The sequence below is a fragment of the Rhinolophus sinicus genome, chromosome 14 (genome assembly GCF_057876585.1).
Source record: "Rhinolophus sinicus isolate RSI-liver-muscle chromosome 14, RSI-T2T, whole genome shotgun sequence".
Taxonomy (NCBI): domain Eukaryota; kingdom Metazoa; phylum Chordata; class Mammalia; order Chiroptera; family Rhinolophidae; genus Rhinolophus; species Rhinolophus sinicus.
In genome coordinates, this window is record NC_142514.1 from 77,067,719 (window position 1) to 77,086,916 (window position 19,198).

General features: G+C 40.7%; 1 protein-coding gene across 3 annotated transcripts in view; it reads right to left on the reverse strand.

Annotated features, from left to right (window-relative positions):
- Nucleotides 1–19,198, reverse strand: part of KDM1B (lysine demethylase 1B) — a 48,243-nt gene that overhangs the window by 4,545 nt on the left and 24,500 nt on the right. For all 3 annotated transcript variants that reach the window (XM_019734270.3, XM_019734271.3, XM_019734273.2), the window contains 11 exons: nucleotides 18,729–18,905; nucleotides 18,304–18,378; nucleotides 15,944–16,081; nucleotides 14,842–15,013; nucleotides 12,017–12,144; nucleotides 10,876–11,007; nucleotides 9,461–9,535; nucleotides 4,722–4,838; nucleotides 3,885–4,010; nucleotides 2,870–2,992; nucleotides 1,175–1,327 (listed from right to left, as the gene is read on the reverse strand). In XM_019734270.3, the coding sequence (XP_019589829.2) occupies nucleotides 1,175–1,327; nucleotides 2,870–2,992; nucleotides 3,885–4,010; nucleotides 4,722–4,838; nucleotides 9,461–9,535; nucleotides 10,876–11,007; nucleotides 12,017–12,144; nucleotides 14,842–15,013; nucleotides 15,944–16,081; nucleotides 18,304–18,378; nucleotides 18,729–18,905 (1,416 nt within the window). The remainder of the gene's footprint in view (nucleotides 1–1,174; nucleotides 1,328–2,869; nucleotides 2,993–3,884; nucleotides 4,011–4,721; nucleotides 4,839–9,460; nucleotides 9,536–10,875; nucleotides 11,008–12,016; nucleotides 12,145–14,841; nucleotides 15,014–15,943; nucleotides 16,082–18,303; nucleotides 18,379–18,728; nucleotides 18,906–19,198) is intronic.

A 19,198-nucleotide genomic window follows, 5' to 3' on the forward strand; every position in this document is an offset into this window, starting at 1 on the left:
ACATTATTCAAAATAGCCAAAAGATGGAAGCAACTCAAGTGTCGGTGGATGGGTGAATGCATAAGCAAAATGTATATACACACAAGGGATCATTATTCAGCAATAAAAAGGAAGGAAATTCCAACACATGCAACAACACGGATGAACATTGAGGATATTCTGCTAAGTGAAATAAGGCAGTCACAAAACAACAAATATTGTATGATTCCACTTATATGGTGATATACCTACAACAAATCCATAGAGAAAGTGGTGGCTGCCAGGGAGGGTCTGGGGTGAAGGGGAAATGGGGAGTTGTTGAATGGGTACAGAGTTTCAGTTTTGCAGGCTGAAAACGTCCTGGAGATGGATGATGGTGATGGTTATACAACAATGTGAATGTATTTAATATTAGTTAACTGTACACTTAAATAGTTAAGATGGAAAATTTTGTTATATGTAGTTTACCACAATTAAAAAAATATTTACAAAGAAAGCAGAGAAGGATCTAGAAAATAAAAAGCCCCAACCCCGGAAAGTGGTGAGGAGGAGATGCTCCCAGGAAGACAGCTCTGCAGAAGTCCCAGAGGTCAACCAGGGCACTGCATCAGAGGGAGGAGGATGCTGGGGTGGGGGTGGGGGTGTTCAAAAAATGGATTAACATAGCAGCTCATAGGGATTTAACAGCAATTTAGAGATGACTGAGTGTGGGAAGGCTTAAGGCTTAAGCAGAGGTAGGAAAAGAATTAAACTAATGAGAAAAAGGGCCATTATGACTGTCAAGAAAACAGAAAGCTGTGTAAAAACAGAACCAATGAACACCTTGGCTCAGCAGTAAGCATTACCTAGCCACATACCATAACCACTGATACCAACTTAATTGTGAAATAACCACGGTTCGCAGAGACTAAAGGGGCTAAAGCTTTAACCTGATAGGAAGTCAGTAGATGATGTCTAACTTGTTAAATCAAAAGACACTAAATATTTTTAAACATGCAATAAATTCCAGAAAAAACAGCAGAGCGAGTTAAAAATGTTGCTGGGTTTGAGGAGGACATTGAGAGGGCATCTACTGTTTGTCGTCATTAAGACTTAACAGTATTTGACACTATTCTTAAACTCTGGACATAAAGCACTCTAATTAAAAGAAAGTAATCAAAATAAAAGTAATTGTGTTTGCGATCATGGTACACACCTCGCCAGCAAAAAAGATGGTTCCTTGTATTTCTTCAGCAATGATATCATAGGCTTCACCGCTCCCACCTGTCTTCACAAAACTGTATGCCATCTGGATCCAGGGGTCTGTGCTCCACCGAGTGACAAAATACTTTGTAGGATCTGGGACTTCCTTTGTCAAGGGGAAGAAATCATAGAACAGGATCAAGAAGGACTTAGAGATGATGCAACCTCAAGTATGAATATACAGCCCTCCCTCCCGTTAGAAGGTGAGTAATCCCTATGGCATTCTGAAACAGCAATTCTCAGTATGTTCCTCCCACCCCCACTTTCAATTCTACTCTGTATCTGTGCACCGTTCTCTACCTCCGGCCCCAACTCTGCACCCTCCCACCACGTGTATCTTTCACTTCTACTCTTGATCCTCTGCCAGATACACATTCCCTTACTTACCAAGGGCCATCACCACTGGTTAAGAGTTCGGGCATCCCCTTTCCTATCACCTGGCATGTGCTGGAGAGATGGTGGAAAAGGGGTCTCCAGACCAGAGTAGTAAGAAGGAAGGGTGGCGTTCTAGGACCTTAAGTTGGAATTCTCAACAGGTTTCTCCACAAAACACCTATCCAAGGATGTGTTTCACACTTGCTAAATTTCAAATGATTTGTAGGCTGGCCTCTCACAAGCTACCACCATGAAAAATATTTTTATAGAAACTACTAAGTTTAGAAGAACTAATATAAAAACGAATTTTTGGACCAAAACCCCAAGCTGGGGACTATTGTGGGATATAATCTTATCATGTAAAACAAGAACACCCCCTGGGTGCCTCTCTTTTTCTAATTCATGTAACTTTTGAGTCATTTCACATTTTCTACTTCTGCTTTTGTTTGAACAAAGCAGCAAAACAAAAAAATCTCCAGAAATTGAGAGATTTAGTAAATTGGCAAATAAAAAGTACCTTGAGCTCCTTGGAGAAAAGAAAGAAAAGAGATTAGCTGCATATGTGGCGTACAAGAAAATTCTGGACAATGTTCCTTTTAAAGGAAAGTTGTCGCCAAAGCCTGTTAGGGTTTGGGTAAATATAGAAGCTGGAAAATGCCGAGCCTTTTACATCCTTAGGAAAGAAAGGGTGTGTGCATGATGTGAGGAAAAAGGGAGGGAAGACAATAGTATAAGAGGAGGTATGGGGTACTGTTAACAGGCTGCATTTGTGTCCCCCTAAAACTCATGTGTTGAAGCTCTAACCCCCATTACTTTATAATCTGACTATCTGAACAAGGGCCTTTAATGTGGTGGTTGGGGTGGGCCTTAATCCAGTGGTGTCCTCAGAAGAGGAGATTACGACACAGAGAACAGAGAGGCAACTATGTGAGGACAACGCACAAGGCAGCCATCTGTACGCCAAGGAGAGAGGCCCTGAAGAAACGAAACCTGCTGACAATTTATCTTGGACTTCCAGCCTCCAGGATCGTCAAAAAATAAACTTCCACTGTGTAAACCACACTGGCTGTGGTACTTGTTGTGGCAGCCCTAGCAGACCACGCCAGGCACTTAGGTGGAAAGTTGATATTGGAAGAAAGCATCATGTGGCCCACTGCCTCCATCCCTTCATTCTCGGTAATGATGGCTTGCTTTGGGCTCCACCCACTCTGAAGAGCACACGAAGATAAGAAACAGCAGGTATGTCTTTCTCCTTTCAGAGGGCTGCTCTGACCTGCTCCTTGAACAGCTCCCGGAGCGTGGCCATGCACTGCTGCAGCACCTGCTTGTCATCCAGCTTCCTGATGGATGCCACCGCCTCCCCCGCAACCACCGACATCAACACGCTGTGTTTCTTCTGGAGATATGAAACGGAAAAGCAGTTGATACTTTGTGCTTTGGGTACAGAAGTCTCTAAATGCATGGTTCCAAATAGATCACCTCATTCTCCCAAATTAAATTTCCTACTGTCCCCTATCCCCATTTCAATCACCAGTCCATTTTCCTCACACACACTCATTTTTCATCTATACATTGTATCGTTCCCTGCTGAGAAAACTCAGGAAGCAGTGCAAATATCAAACTGCGGGTTCTCTTGGCTTTTCCCTTAGAGGAAACTTGTTTCAGAGGCAGAACAAGGTTGAGAATGGAAGTCTGTGGATAAAATAATAGAACTCTCTCAAATGGTAAAGAAAATTTGTCCTTGCAACCTTTTAAGATAAACTTCTTGGGGCAGAGAGAAAAAGAAACGACAGATTCTTGTGCATGACGACAGCATGACCACAGCTTTCAAGCCCCGGGATGCCCGCCCCTCTTCTTTGCTCTCCACCAATCACATCTACCAACAGAGACCTGCCCTCTCCTGGGCCAATCACATCCTACTCTTCAGCAGCTCTCCTGGAGGACCCTGGGAGAGTACTTCCATGGGAGAGTACTTCCAAGTACCACTCATGGCTATGCTGCCGCTAACTCTCCCCAAGAGGAACTCCCCTATCAGCCTGAAATAACAGTTTCCACACGGGACTAATTCATTTCCCAGGGAGCAACATTAGTACTTGGAGAAAATGGGCCAGATATTGGGGTTCCCATCCTACAGGAAAATGTCCCCGTCCAGTATCCTCCCAGAATATAAACATACATCCAGCGTCCATCATGTCCATTAGTTTTTGAGCTTGACGCATGAGTAATTACCACCACAAATTTTAAACTGAAATAAGAGAATTCAAACCACATTTCACCAAGGATTTTACCTGGGGATCCATGTCATAGAATACAGCAAAAAGCCCTCGCTTGCTGGCGCTAGGAGGAACGTGACCGAAAAAGTCAGCCCCTTGAACTTTACTGTCCCAAAATCTATAGGGAAATTGCAAGGCAATCTAGAAAGTGAGCAAAAGAAAGATGGTTAGGTGCTTCTTAAATCAAAAGTACAGCAATCTCTAAGGAGAAACCTATAGCTCAACTAAAACTATGTTCAAAAAAACAAACTTCAATATTTCCTTTCCATTCTCCCGCCCTCCTTTCTTCTCTCCGTGAGCATCTGGCCTTTTATGTCATTCAATCCTGTACTCCCACAGGTAATAGTGAGACCCACTGACAACCTCTAGGCTAATCTGAAAATGCAAAGCATTCCTGAGACATGGTCTGAAAGCTTATATCCATAAGGTACATTCTGACTCCTCAGAGTTCTGCCGGTATCTACCGCCAGTGTATCCACTGGCAGATTCTGCTAAAAGGGATTTTAAAGGTAGGGGAAGTAAAAGACATTCCTCATTGAGGCCAATTAATGGAGGGTGGACATGGAAAGCAGGGCAAAAAAAAAAAAAAAAGAACTTTATTTATAAACCAAGTTCAAATTTTGAATAAGATTCATCCTCCTAAAGTCAAAATTCAAGACCTCAGCCAGTTCTTCCTGTGTTTTCATAACATCCTTTTATATCCTGCATGAACAATTATTCAAATGAAAAGGAAATCTTCCGAATTTTATTTGGATTCAAAAATTACCCAATACTGCTCAAGGTCAGAAGCAAAGGCGCTCCTGTCATCGGACATTAATCTCTTTAGTTCTGAGGCTTAAGTAATCCAGTCACCTTTTCAATGATGCCTGCACCTAAGCTGTTGATAGCCTTCATCTTCTTGTCTGACAGAGGTGGATTGAACTGAATGGCACCTTTCTGCAGTAAGGCCAGTGGTACAGTGACTAACACCTGTGGGAAATAATGAACGGTTAACACACAAACAGCATTGAACCTAATACCACAACTACTCAGGGGGTACATTTCCAGGAAAATTTCAACACCTAAAGAACATTCCTTGGCATTGCAAATTGATGCAGCCACTATGGAAAACAATATGGAGGTTCCTCAAAAAATTAAAAATAGAACTACCTTATGACCCAGCAATTCCATTCCTGGGTATCTATCCAAAGAAACCCAAAACAATAATTTGAAAAAATATATGCACCCTGTGTTTACTGCAGCATTATTCACAATAGCCAAGATATGGAAACAACTGAAATGCCCATCAATAGACAACTGGATAAAGACATTGTGGTACATTTATACAATGGAGTATTACTCTGCCATAAAAAAGAATAAAATCTTACCATTTGCAATGACATGGATGGACCTAGAGGATATTATGCTAAGTGAAGTAAGTTAGACTGAGAAACACAAATACCATATGATCTCACTTATATGTCGAATGTAAACAACAGAATAAACAAACAAAACAGAATAGTCTCATAGATACAGAGAACAACTGATGGTTGCTAGATGGGATGGGGGTTAGGGGATGGAGGAGAAGGGGAAGGGATTAGACTACAATTTGTAGTTACTATTTTGTAACTACAAACTGGTAGTTACAAAATAGTCATGGGGATGTGAAATACAGTATGGCTAATACAATCAATAATGTTGTAAAGATTATGTAAGGTGTCAGATGGGTACTGGGCTTATCGGGGATCACTTCATAGATTATATAAATCCCTAACCACTGCACTGTCCACCTGAAACTAATGTAAAATAATACTGAATGTCAACTATAATTAAATACATATAGTCATGGGATGTAAAGTGCAAAATAGGGACTATAGTTAATGATATTGTAATAGCTCTGTACAATGTCAGATGGGTAGTAGACTTGGTGGGGTTATCATTTTGTGAGGGGTGTAAATATCTAATCATTATGTTGTTTTGTACACCTGAAACTAAGTTTTAAAAATTACAAAAAGATATGAGTTAAAATAAAAACAAAACAACAACAAAAATTCCTCTCTATTGTCAGTCATGGGTTGTCAACATCGCATGCTGTTATATTCCTAAGAACTGCACAAGTGGCCTAAACGAGCAAAAAGGTTTTGATGATTTACAATAACCCCAGATAAGAATAGTGAACAGACCCCAATCCTAAAACGCAGTGCTCTAAAAGGAAATGGACCTAAATATGGAGTCAGGAGAACTACATTTGTATAGTATTACTGACACTTTCTAATGTGTGGCCAAGGTAATAACCGCCCTCCTAACCTCAGATTGGGATAATGCTTAAAATGAAAACTCTTACAATATACATCAATATGCTTCACAAATGGTAAAGCCTCTCACCCACATTATAATCATGTAAAACCACATGAAATTTCTTTTTAAGGAGGAAGCAATTTATTTCAGGGTCTCAAATGGTTCACAGAATTATTTAATTAAGAGATGAAGTAACAGACGCTAACAGAGCCTTCAGGACTGACTCTCAACGTCACATCACAGAACCAGGCCTCTAAGAAACCCACTGTCGCTCCATACAATCAGCAGGACGCCACCACTGCCACAATCAGGAGCCATTACTACTGCTACCAGCTCCACATGATCATGCCCCTTATAGAACAACCTGTACCAGCAAAATGGGGTCCTTATGCCTCTTGACTCCCTTACCGTTAATGAGTGGACCCTGCGACCCTGTTCCTGCTGCAGAAGAACCCAACACCTTGAGACCATTAAGCTTGTCAGCAGAGGCAGCAGAAGCGAAGCAAAAGCTGTACCATACCTTCTAAATCATGAAAGTGCGCCTGAGTAGCTGAATCATTTCTCATTTAGAATCTCAGCTACACGGGAGTCTGGAAAGGGGTGCGTGTATGTATGTGTTTACTTTGCGTCATCTACAGTGCAGGATAACACAGCAGGATCGAGTGAATGGAGCTGAATGCCAAGTACCGTATCTACCATGGCCCTCATCAAAGATTTAGTGTATTTGGCTGGAACCCCAACTCCAGAATCACAGGAAGTTCAGAGTTCTTCCTGGGATTTGGTCGCTATTTTCTGTTAGAAGAAAATCAGAAAAATCTTATAAAGTAAAAAACATGTTCTCTACCCTCCATCTGGTTATAGATAATAGCTATCATGAAACTAAAGCAAAAAACAAAAAACCAATTTCTCTCTTGGATATATAAATAAAAACTGCAATTCTGTAAGATCTAGAGGTTTCCTTAACAACAAAAAGGCTCTCAAAAGCACATGAACTTAGGTAAACAAATAGGCACCAGATATAAAAACACCCCGGTAAAGAACTAAAGCTAGATCTCAGTGGAAACAGTCTAGATTGAGTTACAGTTTGTCAAATGTTTACCGATATATCCTGTTGGGCTGAAAATCTTTCACTTATAAGCTGGGGAAACTTCCAGGTCAAACTGTGTGATGTGTGCTGACAGTCATAAAAATAAAAATATTTGCTTCAAACATTCAGAGCAGGCTTTGAAACACAGCCTAAAGCTGTGTCCTAATATCCCTGGAGAGCCAGAGTAGAAAGAAGAGCAAACAGGCCTGGTCAGGGTCAGCAGAGGGTAACTCAGCAGGGTGAAGCTAACTAGTGTGTTGTCGCAAAATACCTGAGGTTGAGCCACTGGCCAACTTGCAATTTTAAAGAGGGATTTAAAAAAAAAAATTTACCATTAGGAAGAATTTTAGTTATTAGCCTGATTCTCATCTTGGGGTTCGCAGATAACGACACTGTTACTCAGTGTTTTCCACTCTGGCTGTGTGCTGGAATCACTTGGGAAGCGTTCCATACATGGTGAGACCAATTCAGTGAGAATCCCTGCGGGTGAGGTTTTGTAACTTTTAAGTACCTTCCAGGTGATTCTAATGTGCAGCCAGGACTGGGAAACACTACTAGCTCCAAGTCTATAGTACTGCTACTAATTACACAGTGAGTTAATGGCAGGAATAGCATGAGAACCCAGCTCCTGGACTCATACAAATGTCTTTCCCATTTGACATTCAATCCTTTATTCCTGTATGAATATCAAGGACTGTGCATAACTTTTAGATAATCGAAATGTATAAAACATAGCCAGCCTAGGAACTAGTAATAGTCCGTCAATTATACTTTTTAGTTATCACTTCAGACATAACTAAATTTAAATAAACTTATGGGGTTTATTAATCTCCCTTCACCCCAAGTAAGCACGTTTGTTCTCCAACACTCTAGATATCTCAGTGTGATTTCACATATTACATTACAGCACCTTTCACTGTCCACCTACTAAAGCTATTCACAAAATGTTCAAATAATATAAAAGTACTTCTGCCAATTTCAAAATGAAAACACAAGAGCTTTCTTGATTTGAAAAATGGTTCCATGGTAGAACAATAACTTCTCCTCCCCCCACCACCAATCTGGAAAGCACTGAATTAAACAAAGTAAAACAGGTTTTTTTTAAATGCAGGACTTCTCAGAGCCTTTTTTTTTTTTTGCTTTGTACAGTTTTGATTTTTATTATTATTTTTTTTTATTTTTATTTTTTTTTTTATTTTTTTTTTTATTAATTAGTTTCAGGTGCACAAGACAAAGCAAAACTTAGACATTTATCATTTATATCCCTCACACTGTGTGAACCCCCCTCCCCCCATCCACTATCCCTCTGTACGTTCCCAAAACCTCTCACCTTCCTCAGAGCCTTTAATATGCCCATATTTAACCCTAAAAGTAGACTGTACTATACAATACTTTTCAAACTTATTTGACCAAAAAAATTCTTTTTTTGCTTAATTCTCAGGACTAATGTACCACCGAACCCACTTTAAGAAACATTTTTCTAGGGGGAGGCTGGTTAGTTCAGTTGGTTAGAGCGCTGTGCTCTTAACAACAAGGTTGACGGTTCGATCCCCACATAGGCCACTGTGAGTTGCACCCTCCACAACTAGATTGAAACAACTCCTTGGCTTGGAGCTGATGGGTCCTGGAAAAACACACTTAAATAAAAGTTAAAAAAAAATTTTTTTATAACTACTATTCTGAATTCCATCTTCCATGAATCTGTACAGTATTAGATTCATTGAACTGGGTTTGCACATCCATACACAATTACGTTTACATAAGGCAAACTTCTTGGTGGAACAGACTCTCTTCCCTTCCTCGCAGGTTCCTGCAGCACTGTCATGCGGGAGACCCTGCTCGCTGCGCCATTTGTCGTGTGGGGAGGCCTGCAGGGTCTCTGTTCCCGCTCCCCACAGGATATGGTGAGGCCAAAAAGGAACACCCACGGAGCCATAGGTAGGGGAGTCATACCACTACGGTCTCACTGGAGGCTGGGTTCACTGGACGTGCGACCTGCTGTCCGTTTTGTCTGCAACCCACCGACGACTCTCTTTCACTCGCCTCCGTAGCCGCAGCAGTTATATTAGCGGCTAATTGGCTAACTGGCTACAGCTAACGGCCAATCAGCCACAGCTGACAGCCATCTACTACCCGAGCCAGCACTCCTCCACGTGAGGCCGAGAGCCTGTAAACTACTTTCTGGGGCTCTGTCCCCACAAGCACCCAGTGAAATCCTAGCACTTACCTTTTGTGCTGTACAGCCTGTCCCATCTGTCATAGTAACTTGCACTTCATCACCAGAATAATCAATACTCTGTACCTGCCCAAGAAAAACAATTATGAAAAACACAATGAGGGATGGAACCATATGATCCAGGATCCTTTCCAATTCTCCTGTTATGTGAGCTTACATCTCCAAGGACCTATAGAGAATCATTTCCTGGCATTCAGAGGTCAGAACAGCAGTGACAGCTTATTTCAGGGAACTATCACTCAGCCATGAAAATTTATAAACACTATGTCAGAACACGTAAAATCTTTACAACACAGTGTAAAGTAAGATATAAATAATTGTCTCTGTAATTATAACAATGTACAATACAAACAGACAGGGACCAGATGATGGGATTAGAAAGCACAGTCGGTAACCACAAGACGGCCACGGGGATATGAAAGTCAATTTGGGGAATATAATCAATAATGTAAAGATTTTGCAGGGTATCCAATGGACATTTAGGGAGACCACCTCAGGGAAGATGTAGATGCCTGATCACTGCACTGTACACCTGAAGCTGAAGCTGAACAATAATGAATGTCAACTATAATTTTATGTGTGTATGTATGTGTGTATATATATATATATATATATATATATATATATATATATATATATATATGTAGTTACAAGAAGCAGAGTACAGCATTAGGAATAGAGACAGTGGAAATGTAACGGCCGTGTGCGATGTCAGAGGGGTAGTGGATGGGGGGAGAGGGGTTGTCACTGTGTGAGGGATATAAATGATAAATGTCTAACTATTACATTGCTTTGTGCACCTGAAACTAATACAAAAAATGTTAAAAAAAACACCACACAAAAAAACAGGGACCAAGATTTCAAGGGAAAATTTAAAAGTGAAAATAACTGCTTTGGGTCAGGGAGCAACTCAAACACTTTTTACAAATTAGTGAAAATGCATGTGCACCACTCTTGTTTCTAAACAGCAGCAGCTACGTAACTGACATAGATGCTGCTGCTGATTATAGGCTACAACTGTTTCATAAAAATGTTAATACTTTGGGGCAGCCAGATGGCTCAGTCGGTTAGAGCGTGAGCTCTCAACAACATGGTTGCCGTTCAATTCCCGCATGGGATGCTGGGCTGCGCCCCCTGCAACTAAAGATTGAAAATGGCGAAAGGACATGGAGCTGAGCTGCACCCTCCACAACTAGACTGAAGGACAATGACCTGGAGCTGATGGGCCCTGGATAAACACTGTTCCCCAATATTCCCCAATAAAATAAAAAAACAAAATTAATGCTTGGAGGCACTGGCTGAAGATCACAGCAAGCACCTGTCTCCTGTATAATCCACATGCCCCAAACTTCACATCCTCCCAAATTAAGGCCGAACCAGAGCCTCCCTCCGCTGTCAATACTCACTGGAGATCTGAGTCGAATGTCTAGTCCTTCGGCCAGTTTTTCAATAATGACAGAGTAGCCAGGAGTGAGCAGAGTGTGGTCTCCAGCAAACTGGGCAAAAAATTCATTGTGGTCCCAGGAGCGAGCAGACACCTGAGAAAGAACAGGAGAGGTTGGGTGCAGAAGAGGTGGTATAAATCCTTAATACTGAACCTGCGGGACAAGAAAGGAGTGCAAGGTGGGCAAAGCACCTGAGGCAGGAGGGCAGGGCTGCCGAGCTTACGGCAGCATGACGGAAGGAGGGGCTGAACAGACCCACCCAGGAAGGGAATCTCTCCACAACGCACAGGAAAGCTTCTTTTAGAAGAAAAGGTGGATAGGATTTGGGCATGGGTACCACTCCTTGATAAAAATGAAGGGGTTATATGTCAACAACCCCAGAAAGGAAGAATTCTATGAGACCAAAACTGCATTTAATTAACTCCATATCGTATAAATATGCCAACTATCTGTCTTCATGGAAACTCTATAGAGGTTGAAATGCAGCACGATTTTGGAAAACAGTGCTGTTCCTTCCAATTGCAATGAAGAATCAAATGAAAATGGAGAGGTGCCAAAGAGGACAATTAAGTCAGGGGTCATCTATGGAGCCTCTATTCAAAATACAGAATATTTGAATATCAAGATCACAGCTGGTTAAATCAGTCAGGCAAGTTGAAATGTATTTTAACAACATAAACAGAGCATAACTGTAAGGCTACTCACTCTTGGTCTCTTGAGAGCAGTGTTTTCAGACCATGGTATGGTTCCACAGAAATGTCACCAGGGCCTCCCTGACAGGGCTGGGGAGGAGGAAGTAAAGGGCCCACGATGCTGGGCCCCTCCCAGATTCGGCCCAACGGCCCTGTATTCGGTTTACACACTGAGCTCTGTCACAGGCATTATTAGAAAAAAGGTTTCTCTTGTTCTAAAAAATTTTTTCCCCCCAAACCAGTGTCGGGGTTAATATGCCCAAATTGTGGTTTTCAAACTTTTCAGCAGCAGAACCATTATTTCCTGTTTATCGAAACCAGCACTAGTTCAATATGCAGATATATACAATACACACACATGCACAAAAGCAAACATCTGTTGAAGCGCGCCTCACAAAGCGCAGGCCCACCTGGTGGAGGTCGCTGCCGCAGGCATATTCCAGGTTACTGAGGTGGAACTGAAGCACCTGCTCCTCCAGTTCACTGAAGTGGATCCCAGACTCCTGAACGAAAGCTTTGTAGATCTCCTCTATCTTTTCTGCAACGGGAATGGGGCAAAGTGGAAAACACAGCTTTAACATTACTCTCGAATTCCTCATCTTTTGCTTTCAACCTCCTCCCACCCGCAAAACTCCAAACTTCTGAAGTCCTTTCCCAAGCAAACTCAGGGGGAAACGATATCCTGATAAGGTTGGTTTTTCTCAGGAAGTAAAAGCCTATCTTCACTGGAAACGAAGCTATGTAGGTTCTATATCTTCAATGTTTCATTGCTGCTTAGTTGAGAAACTGTTCTTTTGCTCAACATATAGAAAAAGTACCCCGTGCACATATAGAGACATACACACAGAGAGAGGACTCCTGTTCCCTTCTGGTGCCACTGCCATCACTTAAAAGTCAAGTTCTTATGACATCTCACCTCAACTGAGAGACCTATGATAGACTATTGGTTATATTCTCCCAAACAAGAATGTCCCATTATGGACTCTCATCACGCTGGCTCTCGGCCTCAGTACCTTTAATTACTGTTTTCCCCGTTGCCTGTGTAATAAATCCCAAACCCACAGTCAGACCATGCTGGCTCGTTTTCAGCCCTTCCAAAGATGGCGACACTACCTGCCCACTCACTCACAGGCGCTGCTGCAGTAAATACCAGGCCTGCGAGGCCTGTCACTGCCACTCCCCTAAGCAGAATGCCCACCCCATCTTGCTCCCATCCATCCTGGACAATCCAGCGGCACCCCAACTCTACAAACCTCAGGAATAGCGCTTTGTCATCAACCCCAGCACTTATCTATTCCATTCAACTGGAACCTTCAACTACATACACTCGGTGCTGTGATTCCATTCCAATTACTGTCTTAGACTCCTTTTTGGGGGGTTTGGGGGAGGCTCATGCCTGACAACTTGTAAGAATCTTAGCACAGCTTATTTCTTTATAACCCTCCCAGTGATGACGACCATCCAACACATATATTGCAGACTCCAAGTTTCAATAAAGTACTACACAGTGCTCGACTAGAAACAGAAATGAAGATCGGTTAACGGTTTTTGGTTTTTTTTTGACAACTCAAGCTTCTCCTTAGAAATTTCCATTGGTCCACTAGATTGTAATACGGGGATGTCACAGCTCCTCTAGATTTGTGCCAGGCTTTTGGCCCCAAACCACTGGGCCTTTTCTGCCACTTGCAGACCCTTCTTGAAGCAGTCCCATTCCTGCCTCCTGCAGGTTCTAGTTTCCTTTAGGTTTTGCAGCAGTTTGGGAAGAACCAGGATTGCTAGAACAGTGTATAACATTAAGAACAAACAGATTGAGAAAAGCCTTAATGTGATTTTTATGTAAATAATATTTAAGGCTTTGGTATAGATCTTTATGAAATTAACTCTAGCTTCTTAGTATTTATTTATTTTTTACAGCTAAGTACTAATAAGGTGAGAACTCATACAACTGAGATATTGCCTGGCAGGATATAACTGTAACCTCATATAGAGATGTGTGAGCTATTATTAAAGCTTTTCCAAAAAGTATTAATATAATGAAACTACTTACACAGTAAGTGTTGCCGATTCCCCCTTAATAACTTTTTTTAAAGTCAGGCCAAGACAAAGCAATATTATTAACTTTTTAATTTGTTGACCTTGAAAGAAGTATAAAAAAAACACCATCCAGCAACTATCACACATGTGCAAAAAACACTAACCATTTTCTGAGAAGACCCTGCAACTCAGCCTAATAACGGTCCTTGATTCCAGAAAATTCAACAACTCACCACTTGGTCTGGACACTGCCACACATGATTACATGATCCCTGACACCCCAGTAAATTTCTGAAATGTTCTGTTGTGGTTTGTCAGCCGACACTCACTAATGGCAATTAGAGTGTAGGTCAATCTCGAGGTGGCTGTGGGAGTGGAGACAGGGGATAAAAAGAAGAGACAGACCCTGCTAATGAGAAGGTGACCCCAAACAGAGATGGAGTGTATACTAGGATGAGGAACTGAGAGCCCTTACAAAGAAACCTATAGTTAAAGAAAATTAGGATCCTGCAAATTGAGTTCAAATGTTCACACTTCAGGAAACTCCCAACAAGCTTCCATGAACTACAAGTGAATACATTCAGGTCACAAAATTGTAGGTTAAGTAAGTATCAAATTAAGAAGCAATATAGTAAAATTTCAGCTGGCACCCTCATGGAAATGAGTCATGAGAGTCGAGTTTTCCAAAGGGTTGTGGTTAATATTGTCCAAAGGCTAAAGATTTTAAATTAAAATTCTTAAATTATAATACACATCCTTGCCTTCTTAAACACAATATACTGAAAGAATCTTCCCCTACCACCCCCCGCAATAAAAAGGAAAAGAAAAGAAATCCTGGCATACAGAAACTTATCTAGAAAAGACATTATGTAGTGACTATTAATTCACATAGGGCTTACCACACTTTCCTTAAAAGTAAGCTCCTCTGGGAAATTGAAAATTAGACATTTCAATGACGTTTTTAGACACCAGCTACTGAGTAAAGTTAAGATGTGTGTGTGCACACACCAGCATCTAATGTTCCGAGGACACTGTGCTCCCCTCTGTGGAACAGTCCGGAGAACCCATCAGTCCAGAAGGAGTGCTCGGAAAGGACTATTCTTATTGCACATCAACCTCACAGATGACTGATGCTACTGCCGACCAAGCTTAGATTAGAATGAGACTCAGATGGAACAATCAGACACCATTCTCCCCATACCTCCTAAAGGGACATCTTGGAGCTGAGTCTTATCCTTCCTCCACTCAGAGACAACATCCAAGAGAGCATTAAAATGAAAATCCATGCGCTTGTCAATAGTGGGGTCAGTAATTCTTCCACCTTCCTGAATTAAGTCACATCTTTCTCCAAATTTATGCATGCTGATGCCAAGCTTCAAAATAATAAGAATAAGAAGGTGAAAATTTGCCCTGGAAAAAATACGTACAGGTTCTCAGCTGAAATCAGACAGAGCTCTCCTGGAGAAAACGGTCTAGTGCCTCTCGAAAACAAAGCTAGGTATGCTTAACAGAAAATGGCAGCAAAGGAAGACAGGGAAAAAATAGCACAAAATCTATAAGACCTTATTTTATGAGGCTGGGAGGGTGATGGCAAACAGTTTCTATGCCATGCACTGGACAGCTTTTCGGCCCCTTTTAGGAACGCTGCAAATGCATAGCTGTGCACTGCCTCTCCTTGCTCTGACTTTCTGGCTCCTCTGTGGACTCTCATGTAAATGAGCACACAAACACTCACAGAAACTGAAGTTGAATTTACTGTCAATAAATATTTCAGAAAAAAACCCTGGGCCTACCAGGTCTTCAAAGAAACTATGTAGGGTTGCCCAATAAAAGACAGGATGAGGATGCCCAGTTAAATCTGACTCTCAGGGAAACAACAAATAATATTTTTAGTATAAGTATGTCCCAAACATTGCATACATATTTATATCCCATTGTAATATCTGGGACATACTCAGACCAAAACAATTACTTGTTGTTCATCTGAAAATCAAATTGAATTGGGAATTCTGTATTTTCATTTGCTTAATCTGGCAGCCCTAAAACTATGAAGTAATTGAATGGCCTGAGAATAACACACAAATATAATTAAAGATCTTAGAAAAAGAAAAAAAGTATTTTAAGAACTCTAGTTCTACCTTTGCAGAAAATAATTATAATCGCCTTTACTTTTCAGAGAAGATGAGGCGGCAAGAAATCATTGTGGGGTTGTTACATGTTATCTAGCAGCACATTAATATTACACAGGAACAAACTGAGGCAATTTTTTCTTTAGCTATAGTACAGCTCTTAAAGAAACCCACTTGTTCACACATGAGTGCTATTGGGTTGTTAATACAGCCATTGACAATCTGGGCTCCTCTTCCCACTGTGACGCCTTTAAAAGATTTATCATCCCACACTCGGCCTCCAATTCTGTCTTTGGCTTCCAGGACAGTCACCTAAAAGACAGACAATCAGGGAAACTAAATATGATAGAATAGTCATATCAAATGCCGTACTATAAATGTAGAATGATGCAGTTAAATAAGGTCAGTATTTGGTTAATGTATTTATTTTATTACTAGAGAAATGACTGAAAAGAGGGCCGTGTGAACAGAAGACAAAATAGATGTTAAAACAATCCAGATTCTAAGAAGGAATATTAGAATCTGCCAGTCAAATCCTCAAACTGTTCCCTCTTGAATCCCATAATAAGACTTGATGAACTAGCACATGAAATGCACATTGAAAGCTTTTACTAAACAGTATTCCATAAATTAAAAAGCACTATCAAAAACTAGGTTAAAGAGGAAGTTCTGTCCTATGAAATGTTGCAAATATGTAGCAAAATTCCTTTAACATTGCAAACAGGCCCTAAGTTCCCTAAGATATGACTATCATTTAAAAAAAGAAAAATCCTATGTCACTCTAATAAGTAGGACCTCATGGTCTTGGCCTAAGCAGGTTGGTCCCATACCCAGGCTATGTTATCGCCTCCAAATTTGTGATGCAATGGCACGAGTTGCTGCTAAAGGATGGACAGCCCTCTGACTCAAAGTGCTATGTTTCCCTGGGCTGCAGTAGCTGGAAATGTAAGTCCTGTTCAGGGCAAGGCCAGCCATTTCCTCTCTGAGTCCTACAGGCACTCCTTCAAATTGCTCAAGGAGGTTCCTCAAGTTACCCATCTCTCAGGTTATTCAGAGGAATCTCTTTCCTAACCATGGGTAGTGTCCGTGGAGTCTCCCTCACCTCCTGGTGAGAGAAAGGGGAGAATAATAGGAGTCCTCTGAATATTCTTCTTCCTCAGACCTGAATTCCTCATTTTCTCCAACTAGAAAGGCTGCAGCTTGTGCTTCTGCCCTCCCCACCCTCCATCTCTGACTTCGGATTAAAACAGAACCATCGTTTCTAATTTCCTTTCAGCGTGACAGGAAGGCTGACCCTGAAGGACAGTCCCCTAGATTCTGGATATCATCAACCTCCCTGTACCATAATCTGTGGGTTTCCCCAAAAAAAACAAAAAAACAACAACAAGAAACCCTGGCCCTAACAACTAACACTTATTTCGTTTATTTCACTGAAATAAACGATCAGTGAAAACACCTCACAGTTTAATACCACTAAGAAAATATGTGCAAATGTAAACACACTTCCTATAAATCCAAGTCAACTTTTTCTGTTTTGTCAGTAACATAATGTAATTAAAGACAGGTCCTCCATTCAATCAAAAGGAAAATCTCTCTCAGATACAGCTCCTGAAAACTTTCCTCATCTCTGAAACTCCTCCAGCAGAGAAGATATTTTGAAAAAAAGAAGCCATCATTTCTTTTAGACAGATAGAGAAGAATAAAAAGAATAATTCAATTCTACCAAATTAATTTTAATGTATGGTTTAACTGAAAACCTAAGTCCTTGCAAAATAAATTTTTAAAAAGGAGAAATGTGTCAGACTAGGAATCACAGAAATCTAGGGGATGGTTCATTTGACTGACTCTAACAGAAATAAGATAGTGAATTGTACAAATGGTTTTTTTCTTAATAGTCTCTATTATGGCTAATTTTGAACAACTGGAATAAGGCAACATACCAGAGAAAAAGAAAAAATATCCTGCCGTAGGGAAGCAGACTACCTCAAATATGTACAGTACTTTAAAAGTTATGTAATTCTGTCTCAACCACGGATTAACTAATTCAATCTTGCTTCCAAAAGCAAAGATTTTTGTTTCCCAAGGTAAGATTCAAAGGGTGCCTTTGATTTGCCAAGAAAATTTAACTGGGTATTTCAGAAACTTTTAGAAAAGAAACAGTGAATTTCCAAGCTGCTATCTATTTTCTCAAACTATTGTAGAAACAAAGGGTTTTTCCCAATGACCCCTCTATTATGTCAGTAACAACCTGTCAAGAATTTCTGCTTTCGTTCCAAGTTAAAATCTCTTCTGACTTGCTGATCAGAGTCCAAACCTCTCTCCAAAGCTGTGGGAATTTCTCCGTTCCTCTACCTTTCTTTTATTAAACCAATTTCAAATTGTGTATCTTTTCTAGGATCGACTGTAAAGATATAAAGATATCATGTATTTAGCATTCCTCACTTAAGTTAGGAACTAGTTTCAAAGTCTTAGAAAATTTGGACCAAAGGAGCAATTAACCATCTGTTTCCACTTCCATGTGCCAAAAATCTTACCTTAATTCCAAAGTTATGCAGTTGCCTAGCAGCCGCTAATCCTGCTGGACCAGCCCCGATAATGATGACTGATTTCTTAAAAAAAAAAAAAAGAACAAAAATCTAATTAGAGCAATGAAAACAATGTCTGTTTTAGTTGTTCTAGAAGGTACTACCAAGCAATGTTAGCTCATCTACATTTCTCTGGTGTCCATAGAAAGTTATTTTCCTAAAGATTACGGTAGTACTTTTCTCAAGTAATCCCTTCCTCTTTTCTATAGTCTAAGGAAACATTGCTCGCTAGTCTCCTCTCCAGAGAAACACACATTCTAAAAAATCTTGCTCTCCAACTGTTACGGTGATAACGTGATTTTTATGGTCTTCTAACAACATACTAGCTTTTACCATGGCCGAAAGCGGTGTGATTGCCAGAGCTAGTCACCTACATTGTGGTAATCTTTAGGAAGAAGATGCTGGTCAGCACCGACGCTGAGAACGCCTGTGTTGATGAGACCTTTTCTTGTCATAAAATAAAGTATCCTCTCCACTTCCTGCACACATCGAATGCGCACAAGACCTCGGACGATGATGTGGGGAATACATTTATGAGGAGTAAGAGCTTCCTGTGTTTGGAAATAAAACCAGACTGTTAAAGCAAACAGACACAAAGCAACTCCTGGTTCCTCAAAAAGTTAAACATAGAATTACCACATGACCCAGCAATTCCACTCCTAGGTACGTATCTGAATTGGAAACAGATGCTTAAACAAAATGTTCACAGCAGCACTATTCAAATAGCCAAAAGGTGGAAACTATCCTACGACCATCAATGGATGAATGAATAAACAAAATGTGTCCTATCCATATGTGGAATATTATTCAGGCATTAAAAGCAATGCAGTACTGATCTATGCTA